The sequence below is a fragment of the Bactrocera neohumeralis genome, chromosome 6 (assembly GCF_024586455.1).
Source record: "Bactrocera neohumeralis isolate Rockhampton chromosome 6, APGP_CSIRO_Bneo_wtdbg2-racon-allhic-juicebox.fasta_v2, whole genome shotgun sequence".
In the NCBI taxonomy this organism is placed as follows: Eukaryota; Metazoa; Arthropoda; class Insecta; order Diptera; family Tephritidae; genus Bactrocera; species Bactrocera neohumeralis.
In genome coordinates, this window is record NC_065923.1 from 37,018,460 (window position 1) to 37,046,374 (window position 27,915).

At 36.9% G+C, this 27,915-nt stretch overlaps 2 protein-coding genes across 2 annotated transcripts in view; both read left to right on the forward strand.

Annotated features, from left to right (window-relative positions):
• The first annotated feature begins 58 nt into the window (after positions 1-58).
• On the forward strand, positions 59-2,527 carry LOC126763320 (uncharacterized). The gene is made up of 3 exons (XM_050480676.1): positions 59-364; positions 434-1,748; positions 1,811-2,527. Exons 1-3 carry the CDS (start codon positions 191-193, stop codon positions 2,401-2,403), a joined length of 2,082 nt encoding a protein of 693 aa, XP_050336633.1. The 5' UTR covers positions 59-190; the 3' UTR covers positions 2,404-2,527.
• A 3,088-nt stretch (positions 2,528-5,615) lies between these two features.
• The window catches only part of LOC126761387 (uncharacterized), a 33,451-nt gene continuing 11,151 nt past the window's right edge, over positions 5,616-27,915 (forward strand). The window contains exon 1 of the mRNA XM_050477497.1: positions 5,616-5,995. The gene's annotated coding sequence lies outside the window, so the exon portion shown is untranslated. The remainder of the gene's footprint in view (positions 5,996-27,915) is intronic.

Genomic DNA, 27,915 nt, shown 5'->3' on the forward strand with positions numbered 1-27,915 from the left:
TAGTGTTGGTAAAGTAAGATTCGGTATTATTTTCCAATTGCTACAAAGCAACGGCAACTCTATACATTTATTTATTGACAGCAATGTCAAATCTTATTCCTCAGCACGTGAAATTTCAAAAATAACAAAAGAAAAATTTGTTGATCCACATTTATTTTGTATATATCATATTGTGTAGAGAAAATCAATAATGAAGACATTTTCATCGAAACAAGACGAACGCAAAGAAAAGAAGAAAAAGAAGTTGCTAGCTCTTGCTAAATTGGTACAACTAAATGACAATGATCGCCGAGACACTGCGACAAACCAAGTTTCAGAGGCCGGCGAGACTCCAACTACAAACGAAGACGATGGCTTTGTAAAGGTTTATGCAAAATTACTCATTGTATATGTATATGTTCAATTAACGTTTAAAATAAATATATACCTTTAGGTGACACATAAAAAGAAATCTGCCAAATTAATTCCACCAAAGTCCCAAACAAAAAAAGTAATAACAGAGATAGCTGTAGAAGATGAACCTGAAACAAAACGTCCTAAGCTTACAAAAAGTGAAAGTACAGACGGAAGTGGCAGTGACACTTCCCAAGTGTCGTCCACCACAGAAGAACAACAACGCTTAAAATTACAACTTACTGAAGAGCAGTATAAGGAATTACGTCGCCAATTAAGACAACGTAAAAGGGAACTGGAAAACGTGCCTATATTACGATTGCGTGAATTCGGCCAACGCGCCTCGCTAGAGATGCCTCAAGGCCAGCGTACACCCATATTTCTAACAGACATTCAACATTTGTTAATGTCAGCACTAATCGGAAAAAAATCACCATGCAGTCCGGATAGATGGTGTTTCTTAGAGAAACCGTTGCGGCTTTCTCATAGTGTTGTTTTAATACTAGAGGGCCTTTCACTTTATCACTATCTCTCGAATGAAAGTAAATTCGCCAAAACAAATGAAATATTTCAGACGCGTTTAGAAGTTGTTTTGCCACCACTTAAGGAAGGCTCTATTATTGAGGAAATGGCACAGGTACCACTAACGAATGTACAAGCACATAAATTAATTGAACAACATGGTTCACTAGAGTTGGCTGTTGAAATGACTAAAGATCCTACGTTACTAGTTAAAACAATATTTCCAGTTGCTGAAGCAGCAACAGCACCCAAGGAAAGCAATTTGCCCGTAGGTGACAAATTTCCACGCACAAAACTGTTGCTCTCTGCTTTGCAAATGGTGGATGAGGGTTACCCTATGCCGTTACGTGGTGAGCTTAGCAACCGTTTCAAAGAATATGTATTTACCAAGGACAAATATGAACCTGTTACGGACAGCAGCCCAATGTTTGGCGTGGATTGTGAAATGTGTCGAACAGTCGTTGGACACAACGAGCTCACGCGTGTTTCAATCGTCAATGAAGATCTCGAAACCGTTTATGAAACACTTGTAATGCCAACAAATAAAATTGTTGACTACCTGACGCCCTACTCTGGAATAACAGCGAGCATCATGAAAACTGTAACAAAAACAATAAAAGATGTTCAGCGGGAAGTAAGGGAATTACTACCGGCGGATGCTATTTTGGTTGGCCAGTCGTTGAACTTTGATTTGAACGCCATGAAAATGATGCATCCTTACGTGATAGATACAAGTATGTGCTTCAATTTGAGTGGCATTCGCAGAAGAAAGGCCAAACTACAAACGCTTGCTATGACATTTTTAAAGGAAGCAATTCAAGAAAATGCAGATGGTATGCAAATTATCTAATTTTAATTAAATATGATAATTTAACATTTTTTCTTCTAATTATAGGTCACGACTCCGTTGAAGATTCGTTGGCTAGTTTAAAGTTGGTGAAAATGAAGTTGGCAAACAGCTTAGAGTATGGTGACGAAATTCTATCACAAAAGAAACGTTTACACGACATTATGCGCTTGGCTAGTGGTGATAATATTAAGAATAATCTTTTGGCGCATGCATCCCAACGAGACAGAAGAACAGCAATCATCACCAACGGCGCGCTTCAGCAACAAGTGAAGGAAATCATAGCAAAGACAGAAGATGATGACACAGGGGACACGCTGAAAAGTGTTTCCTTCTACGAATTGGAAACGAATAAGAGCGCAATTAACAAAGCACGTGAAATTGCGCTGGAAAACTCACTGACGATTACTAACCTACGTTTAGGAGTTGAGGAATTTCAACTGGATAATGCGGAAAAAACTGTGATGAAACTTGACAAATGGATTGGCAAATTATGGCAAACCGTTGCACATAACGGTATGTTCTTAGTTTTGATGGGTGGTTCAACAGAATGTGCCAGTGGCGTAGCAAAAATTGCTATTAAGAAGGATGCGGCAACAGCAGCAGCCAGCATAGCGACAACCACTCCTATCACTGTGTAGTGGAAGTAAAAATGTTTAGATGATGTGTTATATGATGGATAATGAATTCGTGAAAATTTAATACAAATTTATTTAATAACGGGAGATTAATAAATACATGTTCTATATATACTTTTTCGAAAAATTGTTTTTTTAATTTGTATTTGTTTTGGTTAACTAATGACGCTTCTATGGATTTTGCAATAACAACGATATATTATATGAAGATTTATACAAACGTACATATATGTTAACCATGTATGACATAAATTATTTAAATTTTATTTATAGTAAAAATATATACAAAAATACAATTCAGTCGATATCTTCAATATTTCAGCGGAATTGTATAATAAATCCGTTATTGTAATATAAAAACATTTGTTGCTTTTCTAGTGTCTTGCACGAATGTTTCCTACCTCACTCAAACATTTCGTGTGGAGCCAACAGTTCGAGATTTTGTGAGCGTGAAGCATATTTAACCAGAGAACTTAAAACATACTTTAAGTTCTCTGATTTAACTGTTTGGATTGATAACAAAGTTACGAGGGAAAATCAAAGCAAATATTTTCACTCACACATGGGCAAAATATGCTCGCAAGCGTGCGTATGCATACTATAATTTTAGAACGAAGCTTTTTCAGAGAGAGCATATAGGCATACATATGTATGTATAAACATTGCATATTTTTGGGAGCTAAAAATTTGAATTCATTCGTGGTGTTAACATTTGATCATTTTACAAAATTTATCGTTTTCTAAATACCTATACACATATGTATAAGGATGGGTATAAGGGTTATACTATAGCTCTTCAATGTTTATTATACTCCCGTAACATGTCATAATAGCGTATAACACTTTTGTTTACCAAATTGTTGTTTTCACTTGGGAGTGGCCAGAAACAATTCTTTCACATATGGCTTAAGCAGCTCACGACTTCCGGGTCTTAGACCAATTATTCTCTGGGTAGCTAAAGAACATCCGTTTGAAGGCGAGCTAAAGTGAGAAGACGAATCATCCCCTCTGGGTTTGGGACCTGTCCCAATGAAAAAGTTTAAACAGCTACGGTTAGAGATTACAAATTAAGGGCATGCACGGGAATGTCTGGTCCCTTAATTTGGAAGGTGCCGCTGCCAAGCTGGTTGATGTCCTCGTAAACACAGAGGCTGACATCATCGCCGTCCAAGAAGTGCGACGGTCGGGACAAGCACTGAGACGAGTAGGTCCTTTACTACAGTAGCCATATAAAGGAGGGCAAATTCGGTGTGAGATTCGTGGTGGGAGACACCGAGTTCTGGCATTCACCCCGATGGATGAACGATATGATTAAAGACGGTTTCTATGAGCGTGCTTGACGACTTTAACGCCAGGATGGGCAAGGAAGGTATTTTTGGCACAACGGTCGATAAATTCAACATCCTTGATGAAAGATCACCAAATGATCTTCTAAAGACCGGAGCATACTCCTGTAGAGCCCCCAGAGGCGATCTATTGTTACTGATACTTAGCTTATGGAAGGAACACTTCTCCACCCTGATGAATGACAGTGAAGTCATAGCTCCCGGAAAACCCAATTCCCCAATCGATGACGATGGTGCAGTCGTTCCATTGCCCGAGCATGAAGAAGATCGAGTAGCAATTACCCGTCTGAAGAACAACAAAGCAGCGGGGGCCGATGGATTGTCGGCCGAGCTATTCAAATACTGCGGCGAAGACTTGATCAGGAGCATGCATCAGCTTCTTTGTAGCATATGGTCGGACGAAAGCACGCCCGACAATTGGAATTTAAGTGTGTTCATTCGATACAATGCGAGGTTTTATGTAAGTCCACTCCCTATCGTGCGACTTCTTGAATCTACTCTTGGAGAAAATAATTCGATCTGCAGAGCTGAATAGAAAAGGTACAAACTTCTATAAGAGTGTACATCTGTGGGCGTACGCCGATGATATTGATATCATTGGCCTCAACAGCCGCGCTTGCCTAGACTGGATAAGGAGGGAAGCGAAGCAAATGGGTCGTTTACTGAACCAGGGCAAGACGAAATATCTCCTGTCTTCAAACAAACAGTAGTCACTCTCCCGACTTACCTCCAACGTTACTGTTGACAGTCATAACTTAGAAGTCGTAGATGATTTCATCTGTCTTGGAATCAACATTAACACCAACAACAACGTCAGTTTCGAAATCCAACGCAGATAGGCAATTGAGTAGTAAAGTCCTCTCTCTACGAACAAAGACGATAACAACATATGATGAGTCGGCGTTACGAATTTTCGAGAGAAAGATTCTGCTGAAGATTTACGACATTGGCGTAGTTCAGCGAATTAAGAAACAGCGGCTACGCTGGGTAGGTCATGTCGTCCAAATGGATGACAACACTACAGCTCTGAAAGTATTCCACGCAGACCAGCCGGCGGAAGCAGAGGAAGAGGAAGAACTCCACTCCTTTGGAAAGACCAAGTGGAAAAGGACCTGGCTATACTTGGAATCTCCAATTGGCTCCAAACAGTGAGAAGGAAGAACGACTGGTGCGCTGTTGTAAACTCGGCTATAGCTTAAGCGGTGTAGCCGACAATAAAGAAGAAGTACATTCGAAGTTTTATGTATTTCCTATGTTACTAGGAAACCGAGATTGAAACTATGTTTTGCGTATTTGTATCGCGTGTTGATACCTGGGAATATTTTGACTTTCTTTAAGACGACGCGAAATGAGGCTACAAAAAACTTAATTCTGTTCCGCATTGTACTCGATCTTAGATATAGATGATATCACTATATAAAATATTACAAATTTAAAATTTAACATCAACGTTGTGAAGGGCATACAATAAAAGCTCCACTCCAAAGAAACTGACATTGCGCATGCCACTTTTTAGCGTGAGCAAGGAAGCTTCCGCTCTATTAAATGCTGCCTATCCTAACATGGCTAAATACCTGATTGAATACATGTATGTATGTCGTGCATAATTTATGCGCACATTTTCCGAGCAATCAAATGAAAACCGAACATTGCACAACAAATACACATGTACATATGTACGAGCGTGCGAACGACGTGAGCGCTGAATATAACATAAACAAACGAAACATTTTGAGTTTTCCATTTGAGCCAATTTCAAAATCACAAACAACGACGACGACGACGACCACAGACACGACGAAGCTAAAAGAGGAAGAGCACGAAAGAGTCAAAACAAAGTTCCGTCTAGTTGGACAGAGGAACGCGCGGCAAAGGTAAATAAATAACGGCAAAAGCGAGCACAGCAGCAACACAGAAATTCTTGTATACATTTTTCACACGTCGTCCCGCACGCCAACGATAACGACGCCTCGCGGACGCAAAGGAAAATTCGCGCTGTAAAATCAAGTGGAAATTGGGAAAAGCAATCACCAAGTGCTGCTGTGCTGTTTGCTCCGTGATTTGCATTGCAAAACAGATATATGTGTACATATGTATATGTAAAAGAGCAACAAGAAGCAACAAACAAAACGAAAAAGTGAAAAAAGCAAAACAAACAAAATTTTTTTTAAATATTTTTGAATTTCTGAAAAATAGTGAAAGCGTTAAAATTGATATCGGAACGGAAAGAGTGCACGCATGAATAATTGGTGAGTAAACGGAAATTTCCTTCGCCAAATGCTTTCTGTGCGATTTTTACACACAACAAAATAATAAAAACAACAGCAATATTTGTTACCTTTCTGCACACAGCGCAGCCTGAGCCTTAAAACAAAGGAATTTTATCGATTTTCATGACTAATTTTGCCTAAAATCCCGCTGCCATGGTGTCCCTACGCAATTCCTGCTGCTGAAAGTCACGCTTTGTATCTATCACATAATTGTACCGTTGCGTGTACGCCTACTCCGCCACTCGTCTGAGGCAACGTTGTAAATAGCTGTCCGTGTATGTGTGTGTGTGTGTCTGTAAAGAACCTACGGTAATGTCAGCGCACACACTTCTAAGTGGGCCACTGGACTCAGTGCTGTGGCAGGCAGCTGAGTCCATGTTTCTGTGTATTTGTATTAGTTGTGTATTGATGTTTTTATATATACGTATGCGTAACGGTACATATGATAAAAATAACTACTTTTGTTCCTGCATATGTTGATATAAAGACAGTAAGGACGGCGTTGAAGAAAGTTTCTACACCAACACATTGAATATTTGTATGTACATACATACTTACAAATGAACGATGAAAAATTTGCAAAAACAACATTAATTAAGTTTCATGCAACTATTCTTTCAGAGGTGCAGAAAGAATAGTTGGAAGAAACTTAATAAGTTGAAGGCTTTTTTGGGAGAAAACTACAAAAAAAAAGTAAAATACAAAAAAAGTGAAATGATTTTATTTGAAAGGATATTTAGTCACATCGTCTCTCTCGAAAATTTTCGTAAATCTAAAAAAACAAATATTCGCTTGCCTTTTGCCGAGTTATTCTTCCATTCTGGACGCCATACTTGCTTGTGGTCGTAGTAAGTTGACACACTAACACACTGCAGTAATCGCATTGCAATTCAAACACATACACACACACATGCATATATACGCGTTGGCAAGTGTGTAAGTAGGCGCAACCATTTGTGCCACAGCCTACATACACATATACAAACACGCTCACGCGACAACTTCATCCATGGCGCTTTTGTGGCAGCAGCAATTCGGTTAATCTTCCATCGTCATTGATATTGAATTCAGTTACACAAATGAAAGCTTAGTCTAATTTCGTGTGTGTGTGCGTATGATGCGCGCCGTGGGATATGCTACGCTGTTGGCACTCGAAGCTGTTAAGTGGAGCACACACTGTTTACATTGTCAAGTCGTTTTGGCACACAAATGTGTGTGTGTGTGTGTGTGTGTATGGAGGGCCACGAGTAAAAGCATGAATGAAGAAAGTTTGTATTTTGTTATTTATTTATCAGTTTCTATGTTTAGTTTCCATGCGCCTACATCTTTCCCAATCGCTTGCAGAGTAAGACTGCGTTCACACACGGACACTTTTGTCGCACAAACCGGTTTTTTGTTGGCGCGGGGAGGACGAGGAAAAACGAAGAGTATTCATTTTAGAAAAATATTTACAATATGTTGGACCTTTTGAATTGTATTATATATTTTTGCATATTATACAAAATGCATAATATAATATAATATTGGGTAGTCGAAAAAGTCTTTTCGTATTTATACTAATAAATAAATAAACAAATATGTACCATTTTGATTGACCACTTTTTGCCATTTTTTCCGCTAGAGACATTATTCCATCAGTGTAAATTGAAATTTCCAAATTTCCGGAACGGAAGCGAGCGAACCATTGTTATGCTATACGAACTGATACAACATCGTCTCTGTAAACTTCACAAATTTCATTGGTGGCTTGCGTGGCATTCTTTCCTTTTTCATATAAAAATTTCTCCGGGGAATGCACATTGTCTCGGACCATAATTCATGCCAAATATTTGGTGAAGATATCTCATAAAAAGTCTTCAATACAAAAACTTGATATTGATCGATCAGTTTGTATTGTAGATATATAATATAGTGAGTCGATCTAAATAATTCCCTCAGAGACTGCTTCATTGTTTTAAACAATAACGTATACCAAATCGTTAGAAGAAACCTCGTTTAATGATAACGTTTCCATACTAGCACTTGATTCCGATCGTTCAGTTTGTGTGGCAGCTGTATGCTAGATGGTTCGATATCGGCGGTTCGCCCGATCGCCCGATGACACCAAAAGAGAATATACATTTGATAATGAGCGACAAAAGAGTCCGTGTGTGAACGCAGTCCAATTGAGCATTCACATGCACATATTTGCTTTGTTATAAACAAGTACTCGAAAATTGAGTATATTAATAACTGTGAATACAATGAATTGAGTAATTTAATAAATTTAGTGAACGGAAAAAGCGCTTCGAGTCAAATTATTGCCTCAGTGTGAGCTTTGTTTATATACAAGTATTACGTACTTTCAAAAATATTATAAAGCCGTTGTTCTATAGGAATATTCATGGTTTTTGAGTTAATTCAAGGCTTTTGCTTTCAAAGATACATTTTCACAATTAAAGTAATCCTGAACTTATGAGAAATTCGATTATCCTTGAGAAAATATCACTAAAATGTTTTTTATGTTTCGGAGGTCTTGAGGTCAAAGGCAGTGGATTGAATTGAAGAAACTATTAAAACTTTATGAAACGCACATTCCTCTCGAAGAGTCTCAGGAGCAGTTACAATATCGTTGGGCATGAGCTAAATGATTAAAAGTCTTTGAGTAAACATTTTTTTTAATTATTTCGTATCCAATATTAATATAGATAATTTTTGTGGAATAACCGCTTACTATCCTATATATGCTGTCTTTTATTTTTTATTCGCCAAACGTGAGAAAGTAGCGAATCGAACAAGTTTTATCAGCGTTCAAAGAAATTGACATTATTTGCGCTGCAAACTTGTCCTAACATGTGTTTCTTTTTAGTGAAAAAATTCTACTTTCCGCGCCGGTTATTAACCTAGCTTAGTTTCAAGCTGAGTCTGTACGTTTTCTATAAGCAACTAGGAACTCCTTCCACGCGTGGCTGAGGCTATTGGGCATATTAATAATGGTTATAATAAACTATTCGATACGGTGAAAATATTATTTACGAATAAAGACGAAACGTTATGGGCGCTATAAGAATCCAAAGATCTGTGCTTGACTTTTGATTTCAAAAATGATTGATAACAGATAGGTTAGGTTAATCTGGTAAGCCAATAAACCACGCATTTACCAGTTTTGGTCCTTTGCGATACAGAAGGAGTTCAGTTGCTAGGTTCAAGAGGAGTCATCCTTTTGAATGCTTGCGCCAGATGCTTAAAGCCCAGTCTTGCCAATGCGGCAAAAGTGTACAAGTTCTTAAACTCTCAGCCCTATCTTGAAATTTTGTGTACTTTAAGATCTACCGTTTTGCACATGACTTTTGCTGTTTTGTACCCTAGTAGCTCGTTCCATCGGATTTTGATTCTCTTAACCATGCTTCTGTCGAGATCGTCGTATTGGCAATGCATGTTTCCCAATGTTGATCAGGTTTTCGGATGCTAGCTTCTGGCAACACTTTCCACTGCTGCCCTGCATCCCAAGACACTTCTGATATGATATGAGGTTACTGCCTTGATTGCTGCTTGGCTGTTTACATAGATGTCGATTCTGGAATTGCCTGCATTACCCACCGAGCTATGCCCGAAGGCAGTCGGGCAGCCTGTAGTCGTCCCGCCGATTTTGGTGCGAAGTTTTCAGCAGGTTTAGTATCAATTCAAGAGCCGACATTGTAGTTATTCTTAAAGCTTCCGCTATGCTCAGCGCAGCGAGCTACTAAACCCTTTCCATTAGCTTCCGGTAGGTAGATTTCCGTACGCCTGTCCACCATACTACTGTACCGTAGAGCAGAATTGGTCTTACAAAAGTTGTGCAGCACCAGTACATGAGAGATGGAAAAAGCCCCCCGGTTGTGCGGGGCATCTGCCTATACGCATATAAAGCATTGCTTGCTGGGGACTTCAACAAACACAAAAAAATGATTTTTTTTCCATGTAATTTATATGGAAAATAGAAAATTTGAAACAGGCACCTCTTAATACTAATATTAAGAGCTCATCTTTTGAGTGACTTTCTTTTTCACATTTTCGAAAGTTTTTAGCCTGTTTTCCAGTTGAAAAAAAAGGTTGCCTCAGAATGACACACCCTAAGGTACATGCATGCATCTAACCCCGCTTTGATTCTTGCGAGAGTATAAAATGTTTCGGTTACACCCGAACTTAGTCTTTACTTACTTATTACATGTAAATTTGAAACAAGAGCGCAGCATCTCAATAAAGTGAGCAGTGAATAGATTAATCGAAGGCTTCGTTTTTTGTTTTTTTTATACCATTTTTTATACTATTCGGTTTATACCAGTTGCTTGTTCTAGGTATTTGTCACTACCTAACATATAGTCGATAACGGTTGAGCTTATATTTATACACTAGTTATCTATTTTATGCTCTTCGACAACTCACAAGCTTATTGTTTATTTCAAATACAGGAATCCAAAGATCTATCGTTTATTTGGGTTTATTTGTTTTACTTGTTATTTTTAAGAGATGATAGATTTTGGAAAAGTGCCAGAGACTAACTTGCTCATGAGTAATAACCTGCAATGATGATTAATGCTTTAGAGAACAGTTTTATATATACAGACATGTATCATATGAGTGGTGATAGGAATGCGCTATGAATTGAAGAAATATTATAATGAATACGAATATAATGTGTTTATCTTCTTTCACTCATAAATATTTTATTTGAATTCTGAATACTACAACAGCATAAGATGTAAAAGGAAATACGTTTATTTACAGTGCATATTGTAAAGAGTACCATCGCAGCACGATAAGAGCAGGCAATATGGTTAAATTATTACTTTTGCATTAAATGTATGTGCATTGGCAAGTGTCAATACTGTAACGGCAGAAGACAATAGAGTTCTCGGCAGTTGGCACGCTTTATGCGGCCGACATTCGTCTCAGCGCTATCAAAGGGCCTCTGACGGCGAGTATGACGCCTAGCCACCGATTATGACTGAACCGCCGTGTGGGACATTCATATGTACATATGTATGTAAGCATGTATGAATATGTGCAATTTACATTTATCGTTAGTAATTTAATTTACGCATTTGTCTTCCACGTGCTCAAGTGCTTGTATGTGTTATGTGTATGAGGTCATGCAATTGTTGCTCGTGTCTATTGGCTGCAAATATTTCATGTGGATTCGCACTTCAAGTGTCGGCGTATGCATTTTCCAAAGAAATATCAAACAAATTATTGTACAATAAGAAAACTATTCGATTACACATTGCGCCAACAATTTCGCAATGTATCCAAAAATACCTTCGCTGTTCGGTCCACGGCCGCTGCATTCCAACGCATTATTTATACGCATGCATACATATACGAACACAAATACACTTAAATATAAACATTCTCCGTCAAAAGCGTGTGCGTAGTGGTTGTGGACACTTGCCACGCCGGCGGCATCGCGCTCCAAAACACCTTACCGAAGAGTGAGGCGCAAACAAACACAAACGATTGCCACATTCTGCATTAATATATATGTACATACATATGTAGTTACATACATATGTATTTTCAACGAAAAATCGTTTTTAATTTTATTCACAGTAGGATTCTAAATAAATGGAAATTTTGTACAAGATCTTGGAATATTGTTACAGCTTATTCTAACTTCCTATAACTAATGTTATACCCCAAACCTCACAGTCCATTAGTCTAAACAGATTGTTGTAAAGAAGAATCATTGTGTAGTTAGATAGTGCTCTTCTGGAAGTAACATGGAAGCTTCTTTCGGCAATTTGTAAAGTATTTACCATTAATTTGACTAATTATAATTAATAACTTCTTTGTGGAAATAGGAAGTAAGGCAAGTAAATGACACAATATTTTTTCACCTAGTAAAGTGCACAAGAAAAAAAGGAGAAACGTAAACTTAGGTTGTATCGTAGCTACGAGTATAACACCATTCACAAATACCAAATATTTCTTAAAAGAACTTGATTTTGATCGATCAGATTTTGTGACAGTTCTGAACAATTTCTATGGAGATTACACCATTGCCATAGACACCATTACATTCTTAAAGATAGATTTTTCAACAGCGCGCCAGTCGCTTCTCCTTTTTGCTATGTGGCGCCAATTGGAGATTCCAAGCGAAGCCAGGTCCTTCCCCACGTACTATTTCTAACGGAGTGGAGGTCTTACTCTTCCTCTGCTACCCCCGGCGGGTACTGCATCGAATACTTTCAGAGCTGGAGTGTTTTCGTCCATTCGCACAGCATGACCTAGCCAGCGTAGCCGCTGTCTTTTAATTCGCTGAACTATATCAATGGCGTCGTATATCTCATAGAGTTCAACGTTCCATCGATTGCGATATTCTACCTGGCCAACGCGCAAAGGACTACAAATCTTCCGCAGAACCTTTCTCTCGAAAACTCGTAACGTCGATTCATCAAGTTTGGTTTTTGTTCGTCGAGAGAGGACTTTAATTCTTAATAGCCTACTTAGTACGAAGTAGCACCGGTTGGCAAGAGATATTCTGGGTTGGATTGACGTTGTTCTTGCTTTTAGTTCTGTTTGCAAGCTAGACGAAATTATGCGACTTCAAAGTTATGACTGACTTCAAAGTTACTGTTTGTTTGATAACAGGAGATATTTCGTCTTGTCCTCGTTCACTACCAGACCCATTTGCTTCGCTTCCTTATACATTCCGAAGAAAGCAGAACTAACGGCGCGGTTTTGAGGCCAATGATATCGATGTCATTGGCGTACGCCAGCAGCTGTATACTCTTATAGATGATAGTACCTTCCCTATTTAGTTCTGCATCTCGAATTATTTTTACCAAGAGTAGATTGAATAAGTCGCACGAAAGGGAGTCGACTTTTCTGAAACCTCGTTTGGTATCGAACGGCTCGGAGAGGTACTTTCCGATCCTGACGGAGCTTTTGGTATTGCTCAACGTCAGTTTTCACAGCCGTATTAGTTTTGCAAGAATAGTAAATTCAGACATCGCGGCATAAAGGCAGCTGTTTTTCGTGCTGTCAAAAGCAGCTTTGAAATGGAAGAAGAGGTGATGTGTTTCGATTCTCTTTTTGGTGAATATCCTGTCAGTTGTTGATTTTCCAGGCCTAAAGCCACAGTGATAATCTTTCACACAATACATTCGATAGAACCTTTAATGCGAAGTTGAGGAGGCTTATACCACGGTAGTTGGCGCAGATTGTGATGTCTTCCTTTTTTTGGATTGGGAGGAGCACATCTTTAATTCCAATCGTTCGGCATGCTTTCGTCCGACCATATTCTACAAAGAAGCTTATGCATGCTCCTTATCAGTTCTTCCCCGCCGTGTTTGAATAGCTCTTTTGGCCCTCACCGCTTTGTTGTTCTTCAAACGGGTAATTGCTATTCGAACTTATTCATGGTCGGGCAATGGAACGTCTGCTCCCTCGTCATCGATTGGGGAATGGGGTACATCATCTCCTGATTTTATGCCTTCACTACCATTCAGCAGGCTGAAAAAGTGTTCCCTCCATAATTTTAGTATACTCTGGGCATCAGTCACTAGATCACCTCTGCGGGTTCTGTAAGAATACCCTCTAAATCTGATGTGGTGAGCGCTACAAGTAAAAAATCGCACTGTTGATGGTTCACGTAAATGTTAATTGCCTGAGTACTAAGCAAGCGCGTAAAATCATGTGGCCATAAAGTTTGCTATTCGAACTAAAACGCCAAAATATTGGAATCGTTGTTTATATTTTACAGGCTGTCATATATCGAAGATATTCTACTTTTACAATTTGCTATAACATTTAAAGATTGGTTCCACAAGACCGCAGTTCTTCCTTACTTGAGTTACCTGTTTATGTGCTGAGGGGAAATTTTTAATACATACTTATATATATTTTATATATGCACCTGAAGTGCATTTAGTTATGTGAGTGTATTAGATTGTCGCTATTAGGGGCCGCTATGTGGAGTTGCACAATATCTATTTTTAATTCAAATAGAATCTAGCGGTCAACGTTTACAATGAGGCTTATTAGCAATGGATGCGTTTGCTACATTAATGAAAGAAAATTGTATGGAAGAAAAGAATTTTATCTTTTTATTTCAGCATTTGCGTGTACTGGAATATTTGTTTTGAAATCCTAGTGCAACACTTGACCTGATTTCAAGAATTATTTCAGCCGTTTCCAGCTTGACAGATTTTAATCCACTGTTATGACATACATATATATTTTCTAAGGTGTTAAATTTGTTAACTGTTTTTTTATTGAAGGTAATATAAAGATAATATCCGCGGTTAGTGACCTAATGTAAAAATCTATCACTAAGCAATCACGACAGCTGATAACGTTGATCAAACTCTTAGCCTCAAATTTGTTATCATTTGACATGTCCTCTCTTATCACATGAAAACATACATAACAAACTACAGAGTAATTTATGTACGTAATTAGCTATTCGTCGTCAAAAAATATTTTGTCGCCAATCAAAGTATTGCTTTGACATAAGATACCAAATCAATATTAAATGTTTGAAACAAACAAATTATATATCCATATTATTCGATATATGCCCAATGCTCTTATGATAAATCGGTGTAGCTTATCGAACAATCGTTTTGATATTGCTACAACTACTTACTCAAAAGTACAAAACTGCTATAGCCGAATTTATAACGGGTGTTTTTTTTTAGACGAGTGGTTTTCAATGAGACAATAATTTTTTCGGTGCTGGTCTGTTTGACAGCTGTTACTTGACTTATGTATTATATAATAGTTTGATATGCCATTTCTAATGAACAGACCTACTCCGGAACAACATTTAAACGAGATGGCCTCCGATCCCGATTTTCACAAGAAAATCTTGTTCAGTGATGAAGCCCATATTTAGTTGAATGGGTAAGTAATTATACAAAATTGTAGCATTTGGAGTGATGATAATCCACAAGCAATTGTTAAGACGTCGTTACATCCTCTAAAAGTACATATGTTTGCTGTGCTCTAGGGGTATAGGGAATCATTGGTCAATATTTTTTTACAAAATGAAGACAGCCAGAATGTTACAGTGAACGAGGGACGTTGTAGATTTATGATTAACGAGTTTTTCGTATCTGAATTGGAGGATGTTCATAAGTATGTGCAATCTTTAGCTTCAACAATTTCAATTTATTGAAAACTAATTACCGTTAATGCTCTTAACTCGTCATGGGTTGTGGTTTCCAAGATCGTGAAATTTAGCACCGCTTTTTTGAAGTCGCCTATCTACGCAGATAGGCCCGATATCGTTTTTAAAAGATAATGACAAATCCTTATCTTCATAATAAAGCTAAATTCTTGGCTAAAACATTTAATTATGTGTGATTTATTTCTTCTAAACCACTTGTCTATAAAACCACCCTGCATATTACCAGAAAAGCGTAGCAAACGGAAAAGTTTTGGAGTTTTGGAAAATTTTGAGTGGTCCATTTCGATGTTCCCCACTTTTTTAAAGAAACAACACAGAAACTTTGAATTTAATGGAGAATGTTTATTATCATTCGAAAGAACATTCTTTGGCATTTATTATTTGAAGATTATCTCTTTCGAATGTTGGCAGTGGCTACATCTAGAATGGTCCAGCCATTGAGTCCAATTTTCGGTAGCTCTCTCAAGGCCTGAATCGAAGTGGAATTGTCCGCGTAGACTTTAGACTTTACATATCCCCACAGGAAAAATGTCTAACGGTGTGATATCACACGATCTTGGTGGCCAATCGACCGGCCCAAAACGTAAAATTATCTGCTCACCGAAGTGTTTTCTCAATAAATCCATTGATTAATGTGATGTGTGAGAAGTGGCGCCGTCTTGTTGAAACCAAATGTTAACGAGATCACGAGCCTTAATTTCAGGCATCAAATAGTCAGATATCATAGCGCGATAACTGTTGCCATTGACGATTATTTTCACCGGCATTGCTTTTGAAGAAATATAGACCGCTGATTCAACCGGCCTATAAATCATACCAAACCGTTGTTTTTCGAGATGAAATGGCAACTCATGAATCTCTTCAGTTTGCTCTTCATCTCAAGTACGGAAGTTTTGCTTGTTTATATAGCCATTAAGCCAGAATTGGGCCTTATCGCTGAACAAAATTTGGCTCGAAAACGTCGGATCTTCTTGGAACTTTTCAAGAGCCCAAAGAGCGAAGCGATGTCGCTTGGGAAGGTCGAGCGGCTTCAGTTCTTGCACAAGCTGTATTTTGTACGCTTTCAATTTAAGGTCTCGACCTTATATCCACCAAGTCGCTCCATACGTCACTCTCTATCTACATGGACTCTCAGCTACGGCTGCTATATTTTCTTCTCTTCGTGCTGGACGTTGTTTATTCAGTCAAATATTATCCATTTCAAGATGGGTGATGGTGTTGAAGCCTACTATTCGCTCAGTAAGCCGATTATTTTGACCAAGCGCGAAGCGCGCGTAACACATTCTTTACAGAAACAATACTGAACAAAAATAGCATTACAGCTTGACACGACTCACGCGTGACCTGACAAAAAAAGGCTTTTGAAAGAAGTACTTCTACTTGGATCACCCGTTATATAAATATATTCAGCAACCCTATGATTAATTCAAGATCAGAGAGTAACGCTCAGAATTGAAAAGGATATGTACATAGTATTTGTTCCCATTACTTACCTTTAGAGTATCTAATATCATTGAACTCAAATGAGCACAGGAAAAGGTATTACCGGCTTAATCAAGTAAAAAGAAAATAAATATATGTAATATAAGACAAGGAATAATCGGTATGACTTATAAATTACTCATACTTAGTTATGTATACATACATCTCAAAAGAGTTCGTACATACATATGTCCGATATATAGCTTTTTTTAACAATTTTGATATCAAATATATATAGTACATATACGTATGTATTTGTATCAAATATAGAACGTCTGTATTTGTATGAAGATATAAGAACTTTAAACCTATTGTTGTCATATAGATTTAATCAAATCCGAATTTTAATTATCGTAACCATTCATCATTGCACATAAAAGTAAACGATTTAAGGGAATTAGCGCTAAGCACAGACGTTAACATAGAAAGCCGACTAAAGGGTGTGCTTTGGGGGGTTATAATTGTTGACATGAGAAAAAATACGATGCAAAAAATAAAGCATTCATTCTGGCATACCCATATATTCTCAATGCAGTTTTTTTTGGCTACTGATTAAAAAATATAAAAATTAAAAATATATATATTTGTACACTCTGTACAGGGTATATTAAGTTCGCCACGAAGTTTGTAACATCCAGAAGGCGCTATAAAATATATACATAAACAATCAGCATAGCGATTTTGTCACGTCCGTCTGTATTTGTCGAACTAGTCCCGCAGTTTTTGAGATATTGATCTGAAATTTTGACCACGACCGATATCGGACATAGCATGCAGCTGCCAAGTTCTTGTGAGGAATCTTTCGCATCTGTGAAGGACTACGTGCAAACGAAATTAACGTTTGCCTTGTTTATTGCTAAGGTCAGAATTTCCCAAATTTTGAGGTTTAAGTTTGAATGCTTCTCGGCGGTTTATTTACTTTAATTTTAAACCTTCAAGAATTTTCCGTAGCATTCTTTAATCAATTCCATAATTTGCCCACAAATTTCTGTCAAATATGTAAAAGGCCATTTTTATACGAGCACAACCTGTTGACAAAAAGTAGTTGAGGCACGATAACATATTTATACCTATGCTATGTTAACAGCTTTATAAATTCATATACATATATAATTTTCTAGTAATTTTTAGCAGGCATAATAGCACAAAGGCTTTACTTTGTTCTAATAACAGTAAGTTGTAAAAACGTATGTATATTAGAGCGGGTTGATTTACAGGGAGCCAAAAAACGAAAAATTGGCATATGCGGAAAATGTTTTAGGGATCATTCTGAAGAAACTCGCCTAAGATGGTCTTAAATCGGTTTCGAGCCAGCGATTTTTAAGGCGAAGTTTTTTAGGGAGCATAAAAATTTAATTGTCAGGTTTTGAGATATTCAAATTTAATACGTAGGTAAATTTTGATATTACATACTATATATTGATCATTTATCGGTATGAGGCCAGATTTGACAGGTATGTCACATATCTCCCATTTCCTAAAGTTCGCCTTAAAAATCGCGGGCTCGAAACTGATTTAAGACCAGCTTAGGTTTGGCTCCACTTCACTCGTCCCGATGAAGTTGAATATTTTTCAAAAAGTGTACCGTAAACTGGTCTCTTTGGACATGCATTATAACTGCCGATGAGACATGGGTTTATGAGTTTGGAAAATTCATTGGCATAAATGTATTAAATCTGATGGGGATTACTTTGGTGGCGACAAAATATTTCCGAGTACAATGTACATATACTTATGTATATGTACTAATTTATTCTATTTGTGCTCAATACATATACATATCTAAACAAAAAGAAAAAACTTTATAAAAATCGCATTCGGCTTCAGTAGAACAAAGACCGTTTGTATACTATATTTCTAGGCAATGGGATGAATATGCGTACCTACATATGTATATACACATAACACATATGTACACATATGAAAAGTAATGAGAAAATAATGCAATACTTGCTTAAGTATCTCAGTGTCAAGGGCTCTTGGTTGTGTTTACTTGAGAGTGTTAACTATTCGTATATTACTGTGCAAGCTTTTCTATATCCGGGGTCGAAACTGCATACAATTGCAAATGTGTCATTAACAATTTGTATATACAATAGTATATGCAAAATATGTATAAGTCACGTATAAGTTATATTATGTTTGTCGTTTTGTTGACGGTTGGCAAATCACTCCTTTAAGATTCGAAAAAGCATAATTGAGTCCATATGTCATCTGAGAATTATTTTGTTTAAAGCCAGCTACTTTTTAATAACCTTATCCTTAGCTGTGCTGTAGTTTATGGGTTATTGACGGATGGAAGGTATGTAATCTGTCGAATCAACGCAACCGGATCGAACCCAAATTTATATCCAGCCAAGAACTGTCAACTCGGTATTAACTAACTTTAGCGATTCAATTTCATAGAAAAATTACTTTCTTTTTCTCTTCAATATATTTAGTAATTTCTTCAATTAAATTGTCCGGCTTACAGCTTCCAAAAAGTTGTCTCCAGATTTTATATTTTCATAGCACTTGAATATTATATGTTATAAATTTATTACTACCTTTTCAACCAAACTTTATTATTGAGATGCCTATCATATTTTCTTAACCTTTTTATACTCTCGCAACAATGTTGCTAACGAGAGTATTATAGTTTTGTTCACATAACGGTTGTTTGTAAGTCCTAAAACTAAAAGAGTCAGATATAGGGTTATATATACCAAAGTGATCAGGGCGACGAGTAGAGTCGAAATCCGGATGTCTGTCTGTCCGTCCGTTGTCCGTCCGTCCGTGCAAGCTGTAACTTGAGTAAAAATTGAGATATCATGATGAAACTTGGTACACGTATTCCTTGGCTCCATAAGAAGGTTAAGTTCGAAGATGGGCAAAATCGGCTCACTGCCACGCCCACAAAATGGCGGAAACCGAAAACCTATAAATTGTCATAACTAAGCCATAAATAAAGATATTAAAGTGAAATTTGGCACAAAGGATCGCATTAGGGAGGGACATATTTGGAAATAATTTTTTTGGAAAAGTGGGCGTGGCCCCGCCCCCTACTAAGTTTTTTGTACATATCTCGGAAACTATTATAGCTATGTCAACCAAACTCTACAGAGTCGTTTTCTTCAGGTATTTCCATATACAGTTCAAAAATGGAAGAAATCGGATAATAACCACGCCCACCTCCCATACAAAGGTTATGTTCAAAATCACTAAAAGTGCGTTAACCGACTAACAAAAAACGTCAGAAACACTAAATTTTACGGAAGAAGTGGCAAAAGGAAGCTGCCCCCAGGCTTTTTTTTTAAATTGAAAATGGGCGTGGCGCCGCCCACGTATGGACCAAGAAGCATATCTCAGGAGCTACTAGACCGATTTCAATGAAATTCGGTATATAATGTTTTCTTAACACCCTGATGACATGTACGAAATATGGCTGAAATCGGTTCACAACCACGCCTTCTTCCAATATAAAGCTATTTTGAATTCCATCTGATGCCTTCTTTGTATAATACGAGTATAAACATTAGGAACCAATGATGATAGCGGAATAAAACTTTACACAAATACGGTATTTGAAAAATATGTAAATGACGGATAATGAAGTCTTGATTATCACTTTACCATGCGAGAGTATAAAATGTTCGGTGACACCCGAACTTAGCCCTTCCTTACTTGTTTTGTATGAGAATAATATTTTAAAATTTCATTCAATGAAATGGAGTTAATATATTTAAAATGCGGCAATCCACTAAATCATACGTTTAACTGTAAATATAATATTTGCAAAGCTCTTTTGGCTGATTCACATAGAACTTTTGCTTCGCCTTGCTTCAGGCATTTGTTTTGACGGATAAGTTGGATGTATATTTTTGTATGCATTTTTCCCATTGCTTCGCTCTATGCGCTTTTTTCCAAGAATATCCGACGTATTCGAGCCAAATATTGGTCAGCGATGAGATCCATTTCTGTCTCATTGAGTATGTAAAGAAGCAAAATTGCCGCATATGGGACGAAGAGCAACTAAATAAAATTCAAGAGCTGCGATTACATCCAGAGTAAAAACGGTTTGTTGTGGTTTGTGGCTCGGTGGATCATTCGCTAGTTACCAGTCGAAATGACGTAGCCGCGACCAGCATTTGAAAAAGATAATCTTAAAGCAATTAATTATACAGAATGATTTTTCGAATGATAATAAAGATTTCCCACTAAATTTGAAGTTTCTCCGTTTCTTTCTTTAAGAATGTAGAAATAGATCACCCTTTGAAAGTTATGATTTATTCAGAAGAGACTCCGTTAAGCTCAATCTAACGTTTGGCACGATCAAATAACGCGAATTCCTAGATTGTTGGAGGATATAGATTTCAGTTTCGGTTATCAGCCTTTAATATTTGTTTTTAGTTTTGGATATGGAAGTAGTCCCAAGGTGATATATGAGAAGAGTGTTTGATGTGAGATATGCGTTTTTTCATCTTTTACCCAATTCTTGAGTTAAAATTCTTCAAAATGTATTTCTGCTAGTATTTAATCCATGAGCTATAACTCTGGTAGTACCATTTGCATCTTTTGCCACCAATTCAGCACTATTGCTAGCTTCTGGACCACGTATAAACTTGACACGTCTCACGTAATCAGCGCCATACATTTTTTAACAATTTTGTATGTCTCAGCCAACATTTGAAAAATATAATCCTCAAAAAATAAGTTCCAAAAATTCTTCTTTCGAATGATAGTAAAGATTTCCCAAAATTTTAAGTTTCTGTGTTTTTTCGGTAGGGAACCTCGAAATGGATCACTTGGTTTTCTTTTACTGAAACGACTGAAATTTTAACACTTAAAGTTAGGTGTGTTTAAAAGAGGATAAATGTGTTATTTTACTTCTTCAAATTTTCTATAGGTAAATATAAAAATCGGATAATTTTGGGACACACCTTGTATTTCATATTTACTCGAACTAATTTAGTGAAAAATATGACTTTAAAGAAATTTGAAATTATTTTAATACTTTCGAATAATACCTTCGTATGTACAATATCTCTCGAATCACTAAACAAACACTAATTATCTAGAGTAATTACACTTAATTTTCTTATGAACAAGTAAGGAAGGGCTAAGTTCAGGTGTCACCGAACATTTTATACTCTCGCATGATAAAGTGATAATCGAGATTTCATTATCCGTCATTTACATATTTTTCAAATACCGTATTTGTGTAAAGTTTTATTCCGCTATCATCATTGGTAATGTATATATTATACAGAGAAGGCATCAGATGGAATTCGAAATAGCGTTATATTGGAAGAAGGCGTGGTTGTAAACCGATTTCACCCATATTTTGTACATGTCATCAGGGTGTTAAGAAAATATTATATGCCGAATTTCATTGAAATCGGTGGAGTAGTTCCTGAGATATGGTTTTTGGTCCATAAGTGGGCGAGGCCACGCCCATTTTCAATTTTTAATAAAAGCCTGGGTGCAGCTTCCTTCTGCCATTTCTTCCGTAAAATTTAGTGTTTCTGACGTTTTTGCTAGTCGGTTAACGCACTTTTAGTGATTTTTAACATAACCTTTGTATGGGAGGTGGGCGTGGTTATTATCCGATTTCTTCCATTTTTGAACTGTATATGGAAATGCCTGAAGAAAACGACTCTATAGAGTTTGGTTGACATAGCTATAGTAGTTTCTGAGATATGTACAAAAAACTTAGTAGGGGGCGGGGCCACGCCCACTTTTACAAAAAAATTACGTCCAAATATGCCCCTCCTTAATGCGATCCTTTGTGCCAAATTTCACTTTAATATCTTTATTAATGGCTTAGTTATGACACTTTATAAGTTTTCTGTTTCCGCCATTTTGTGGGCGTGGCAGTGGCCGATTTTGCCCAAATAACCTTTTGCCCGCTTACGCGATTATAGCCGAGTTAACAACAGCGCGCCAGTCGTTTCTTCTTTTCGCTGCGTGGCGCCAATTGGATATTCCAAGCGAAAATTCTTCTTATGGAGCCAAGAAATACTTTTACCCAGTTTCATCATGATATCTCAATGTTGACTCAATTTACAGCTTGCACGGACGGACGGACAGACAAATATCCGGATTTCAACTCTACTCGTCACCCTGATCACTTTGGTATACATATATGTATAACCCTATATCTGACTCTTTTAGTTTTAGGACTTACAACCAACCGTTATGTGAACAAAACTATAATACTCTCCTTAACAACTTTGTTGCGAGAGTATAAAAATCGGGATCAGGCGGATTACTTGCTTTCTAACGTGGACTTACTAACTGTTGTTGAGTGCAGGGGAATTAGTGAAAATCTTTACAATAGTTGTTCGAAATCACACCCAAATCCCCGAAAAAATTGTACGCATTCGCCAAGCCATGCAGCGATACGTGTCAATATTATTGATAACAACCTTGACTTTGGCGTTTATATGAGTAATTTTCGATATGCACAGGCACTTTCCATACATACATATACGGCAATAAATACTTAGACAAACATAAATACATACATACATATGTGCACATGTGCTGACATGTATACGTCCGTCTGCAAATACACTATTAATGCCAAAAGTAGCGGCAAATATTTATTCATATTTACTCTGCTTATCATAATTACAACTGTCAAATATTTTTTCCTGATTTCAAGCGATCAATGTCGTCAACGTTGAAGCGGCCAAGCCACAAGTAGCCGCAAATTCACTAGCTTATATGCGAACTTGTGTATAAATGTATGTATGTAACTACATACATATTTATTGTGTGGCTTGCACATAGATATTTTGCTATGTACATACCTTCGCATATAAATGCATATATACATATGTAGTACATGCATACATACATAATATAGTACATATACATACATATATACATAAGTATATGGCTCAGTACAACTGTGTTATATGACTTCGCACGGCCGAGTCAAAATATCAGCCAAAAAATCGTGCTAATTGGAAAATGTCACAGAAGCTTTGGGGAATATAAGAGATTTGACTATTTGGTTCGCACTTGTAGACGGCACAAAACTGGTGTTTATTTTAATAATTGGAATTATCTGCGCTGATAATTTAATTATGGCACACTGGGACTGGGTATTAGCATATGACAGCGATTCTCCGCGCGCCAACACACACACACACACACACAAAACATACTTAATAAATACCATATTTATCACAAAAACCAATAAACGAAAATGCTATTTACTGTTTTACATGACAACCGTATTTAAATAAGTCTTCCACACATACATATGCACATGCTTATATTTACATTGTATATGTGGAGTATTGCATCTATGTACATATGTTCATAACTAATTGATAAAAGTTAGGAAAATACCCTGAACCCAAAACTCGAAATTCGTGCTTGGCATTCTCAAATGAAAATATTTACTCTTCTTATTAATAAAAGATTTACCATAAATTAAATAATTGCATATTCAGAAACAAATATTCAGGGTACAGTATTGAGAAATATATGAGAATGAATAAATTTTTTAAGAGGTTACATGGGTTTCCTCGGGTAAAAAAAGCCTTTTTCAACAATTTGTTTCTCATGTAGAAATGAAATATTTTTATTAACATTTTTTATTGTTACAGAAAAGAGAATTTTTTTTAAATAGTTTTAAACGAAGAAAAATCCTTCGTATCTTAAAGATTCGTGTAAAATTTCGTGAAGATCGGTTGAGTAGTTCTGGAGGAATCTTAGTAACCGACTTCAAGAACACCGTTTCGAAAAAAACGCGTTTTAAGACAGCGCACTTAGCCTAGCTAGCCTCGAGCGCACAAGTTCTCAGGGCTGAATCTCCGAAACTATTACCGGTAGCAACTTGAAAATTTTGGATAATATTGTAGATGTGTTTTAGAATACAATAAGACAATAAAAAACCTAAGTACCACGATTATATTGTGTTTACTTTGTTTTTTTTTTTTTTTTAAAGAGCTCTTAGCTGAATACTCTGAGTCTACATAATAGGTAAATGGTGCTTTTTAGATTTCCGTATGTATTGCTTTCAAGAAGAAATAAAATAATTTAATGTTATGTCACAGCTGGCTCGAATAAATTCCAGTCTAAAATCCAATTTTGGATCACTTGTAATAATTGGGGTCGTAAATCAGCAATAACGCTTCGAATAATATCTTTCAAGGCGTCAATCGTCTCTGCCTCATCTGCGTAGAAAAGCAAAAGCGTAATTCCACAAAAAATAGTTCAGCGGCGTTAAATCGGTTGATCTTGAACACCGCCACTTTATAAGCCCACGACGCGAGCTAATGCGCTCACCAAAAGTTGCCTTCAATAAATTTATTGTTTCGTTGGCTGTATGGCATATAGCCCCGTCTTATTGGAACCTAAGGTCATCCATATCAACAATTCAGGCACGAAAATTACTTTTTTGAGGCTTTAACGGCGCCTAAACAATGGCGTGTTGATCCCTTCAAAAGGCAAGAATGTGCTTTATTAACGCACCCACTCAACTGAAAATGAGCTTAATTGCTGAACGAAATTTTCTTGTGAAAATCAGGATCGATGGTCATCTAGTTTTGGACCCATTAATAGAACGTGCGACGCGCTGGACGATCGTTCGGCTTCAATTCTTGCACAAGTTGATTTTAGGAAATATCAAACTGAGTATAAATCAAGTAACAGCTGATAAAGAGACCTACTCCGAAAAAAGTATTGTCTCACTAAAAAAGACACGTCTAAAACACCCTTTAGATAAGATTCCTGTCGGAACGTTTCTTTGCCGTTTTATGAGGCACCCTGATCTGATCACATAAGACGCTTATGAAAACCCGATTTCATGATCAGCGTAGAAACATCATATCTACTTATTTAGTATATATGTACATATGTACATATATATTATTTAAAGTGTCAACTTCCCTAGATGCTCACATTTGTTCCAACATTGTATGCAGCCTGTATAAATATATGGTACATATGTATGCATGTAGGTATGCGCGGTATTTTTTCGCAGCAAAGAAGCATGTGCTTGTATGCGCTTTATTTGAGCATTTCCTTGAGTGCTTGCAGTTGCCGCCCTAATGGTGAAATTAATTACTACCGGATATACATATACGTATGTATGTGTGTGTGTAGAGCTTTATATATATGTACGTACATATATATGTATGTAAGTTAAACTCTGCTGTTCAGCTTTAAGTGATTACTAATTTTATATCTTCGACCTCATGCCATGATTTCATTTCATAATGAACGTGGTAAAAATTTTCTTTGCTTGCAAATAAACTCTCATATATGTATGTATGTAAATCTGTATATGTTTTTGTATGTATGTGTATATTTGTGTGTCTACTTATTTATATACTATGTAGTTGTATATTTGAACCCTTTAAGTTTCATTGTTTACATACGTTATCTTGCTTGGCCGCCTGCATTTATATTGAAAGTTTGTTTTTGGCTCGTTGCTGATTACGTTTGCGAACCTACAAAATAGAGAGTTAATTCTTTATCTATTTGTATCAATATAAATATTCCGGTTGTTGCAGATAATTATGTACAATTATTTTATTGGCAGTCATGCGAAATTTTATACAAATAAAGTAAGCCCTTCCTTTCAACTTTCAATAGTTTAGCAATGCTTTCATGACGCCGTTGGCGGTTATTGTTGATTTTACAATTTGAAGGTTTCTTCGCCCATCAGCGCAATGCTATTAATAATGCAATGAGTAAAAATTTACGACGGCACTTTTATCTGCTTCGAATTGAACAGTGGTTGGTGCCTGTGTTCCGAAATCTTTATACCAAGCAAAGCAATAACAGGCTTTTATGTACAATATAAGGGCTGGAACTATTCGCATATTCGATTAACGAATATCAACGAGGGCTTGCCCTGAACAGGGTATATTAAGTTTGCCTCGAAGTTTGTAACACCCAGAAATAAACGTCGAAGGCTTAATATATACATATACATATATGTATATACATATGTAACTAAACAGCATGACGTACTAAGTCGATTTAGTCATATCTGTCTTTCTGTATATAAATGCTGATCATTTCGAGATTTCTTATTTTTTTAAAGAAAAAATACAGAAACTTCAAATTTAATAAGAAATGTTTATTACCATACGAAAGAACATTCTTTGGCATTTATTTTTTGAAGATTATCTCTTTTGAATGTTGGCTGCGTCTACATCTTAGCTGGTCCATCCGTTGAGTCCAATTTTCGATGACTCATTCGAGCATTTCGACTGGTAATTGGCGAATGACACTTATGATATTTTCCCCCAAGGCCTGTATCGAAGCGGGATTGTCTGCATAGACTTTAGACTTTACATATCCCCACAGGAAAAAGTCTAACGGTATACTATCACACGATTTTGGTGGCCAATCGATCGGCCCAAAACGTGAAATTATCTGTTCACCGAAAGTGTTCTCTCAATAAATCCATTGATAGATGCGATGTGTGGGAAATGGCGCCGTCTTGTTGAAATCTTATGTCGCCGAGATCACGAGCTTCAATTTCAGGCATAAAATAGTTGGTTATCATGGCGCACTAACGATCGCCATTGACGGATTCGTTCTCATCGGCATCCTTTTTGAAGAAATATGGACCGATGATTCCACCGGCTCACAGACCACACCAAACCGTTATTTTTTCGGGATGAAATGGGAGTTCTTGAATCTCTTTAGGTTGTCTTCATCTCAAATGCGGCAATTTTGCTTGTTTATATACCTCATCGTTGAATACAATTTGGCTCGAAAACGTCGGATATTCTTGGAACTTTTCAAGAGCACATAGAGCGAAGGGATATCGCTTGGGAAGGTCAAGCGTCTTCAGTTTGTGCGCTTTCAATTTAAGTTCTCAACGTAAAATGCGCCAAGTCGTTGCATTCGTTAATCCGAGTTGTTGCTAACGGCGCCGAATCGACTCTCCACGGTCTTCGTGTATATATGTATGTATATGCTCTATTTTCTTCACTGCGTGCTGGACGTAGTCTATCCGGTCGAATATAATCCAATAATGAAGCTGGGTCTCAAGATGGGAATGATTATTCACTTTTCGATCAAGATCACGCTGAAATGGCAAACAATACTGAGCAAAAATAACAAGAAAAACGTTAACTTCGGCTGCACCGAATATGTATACAGGTGCATTTCTTTTAATAACTATGTGTTCATTTTGTATGGCAGCTATATGCTATAGTTAACCGATCTGAACACCGGAGATTACACGTGCCCTAGATAAATAAGTACAAATGAATATATCTTGTCAAATGTAATAAAAATTCCGAATAAT

What these genes read in the sequence shown, in the direction of transcription:
- LOC126763320 (XM_050480676.1), top strand. Translation starts at nt 191, where the DNA reads ATGAAGACATTTTCATCGAAACAAGACGAACGCAAAGAAAAGAAGAAA. An exon ending in AAGACGATGGCTTTGTAAAG is followed by an intron (nt 365 to 433) that starts GTTTATGCAAAA and finishes ATATACCTTTAG; the next exon opens with GTGACACATAAAAAGAAATC. An exon ending in AATTCAAGAAAATGCAGATG is followed by an intron (nt 1,749 to 1,810) that starts GTATGCAAATTA and finishes TTCTAATTATAG; the next exon opens with GTCACGACTCCGTTGAAGAT.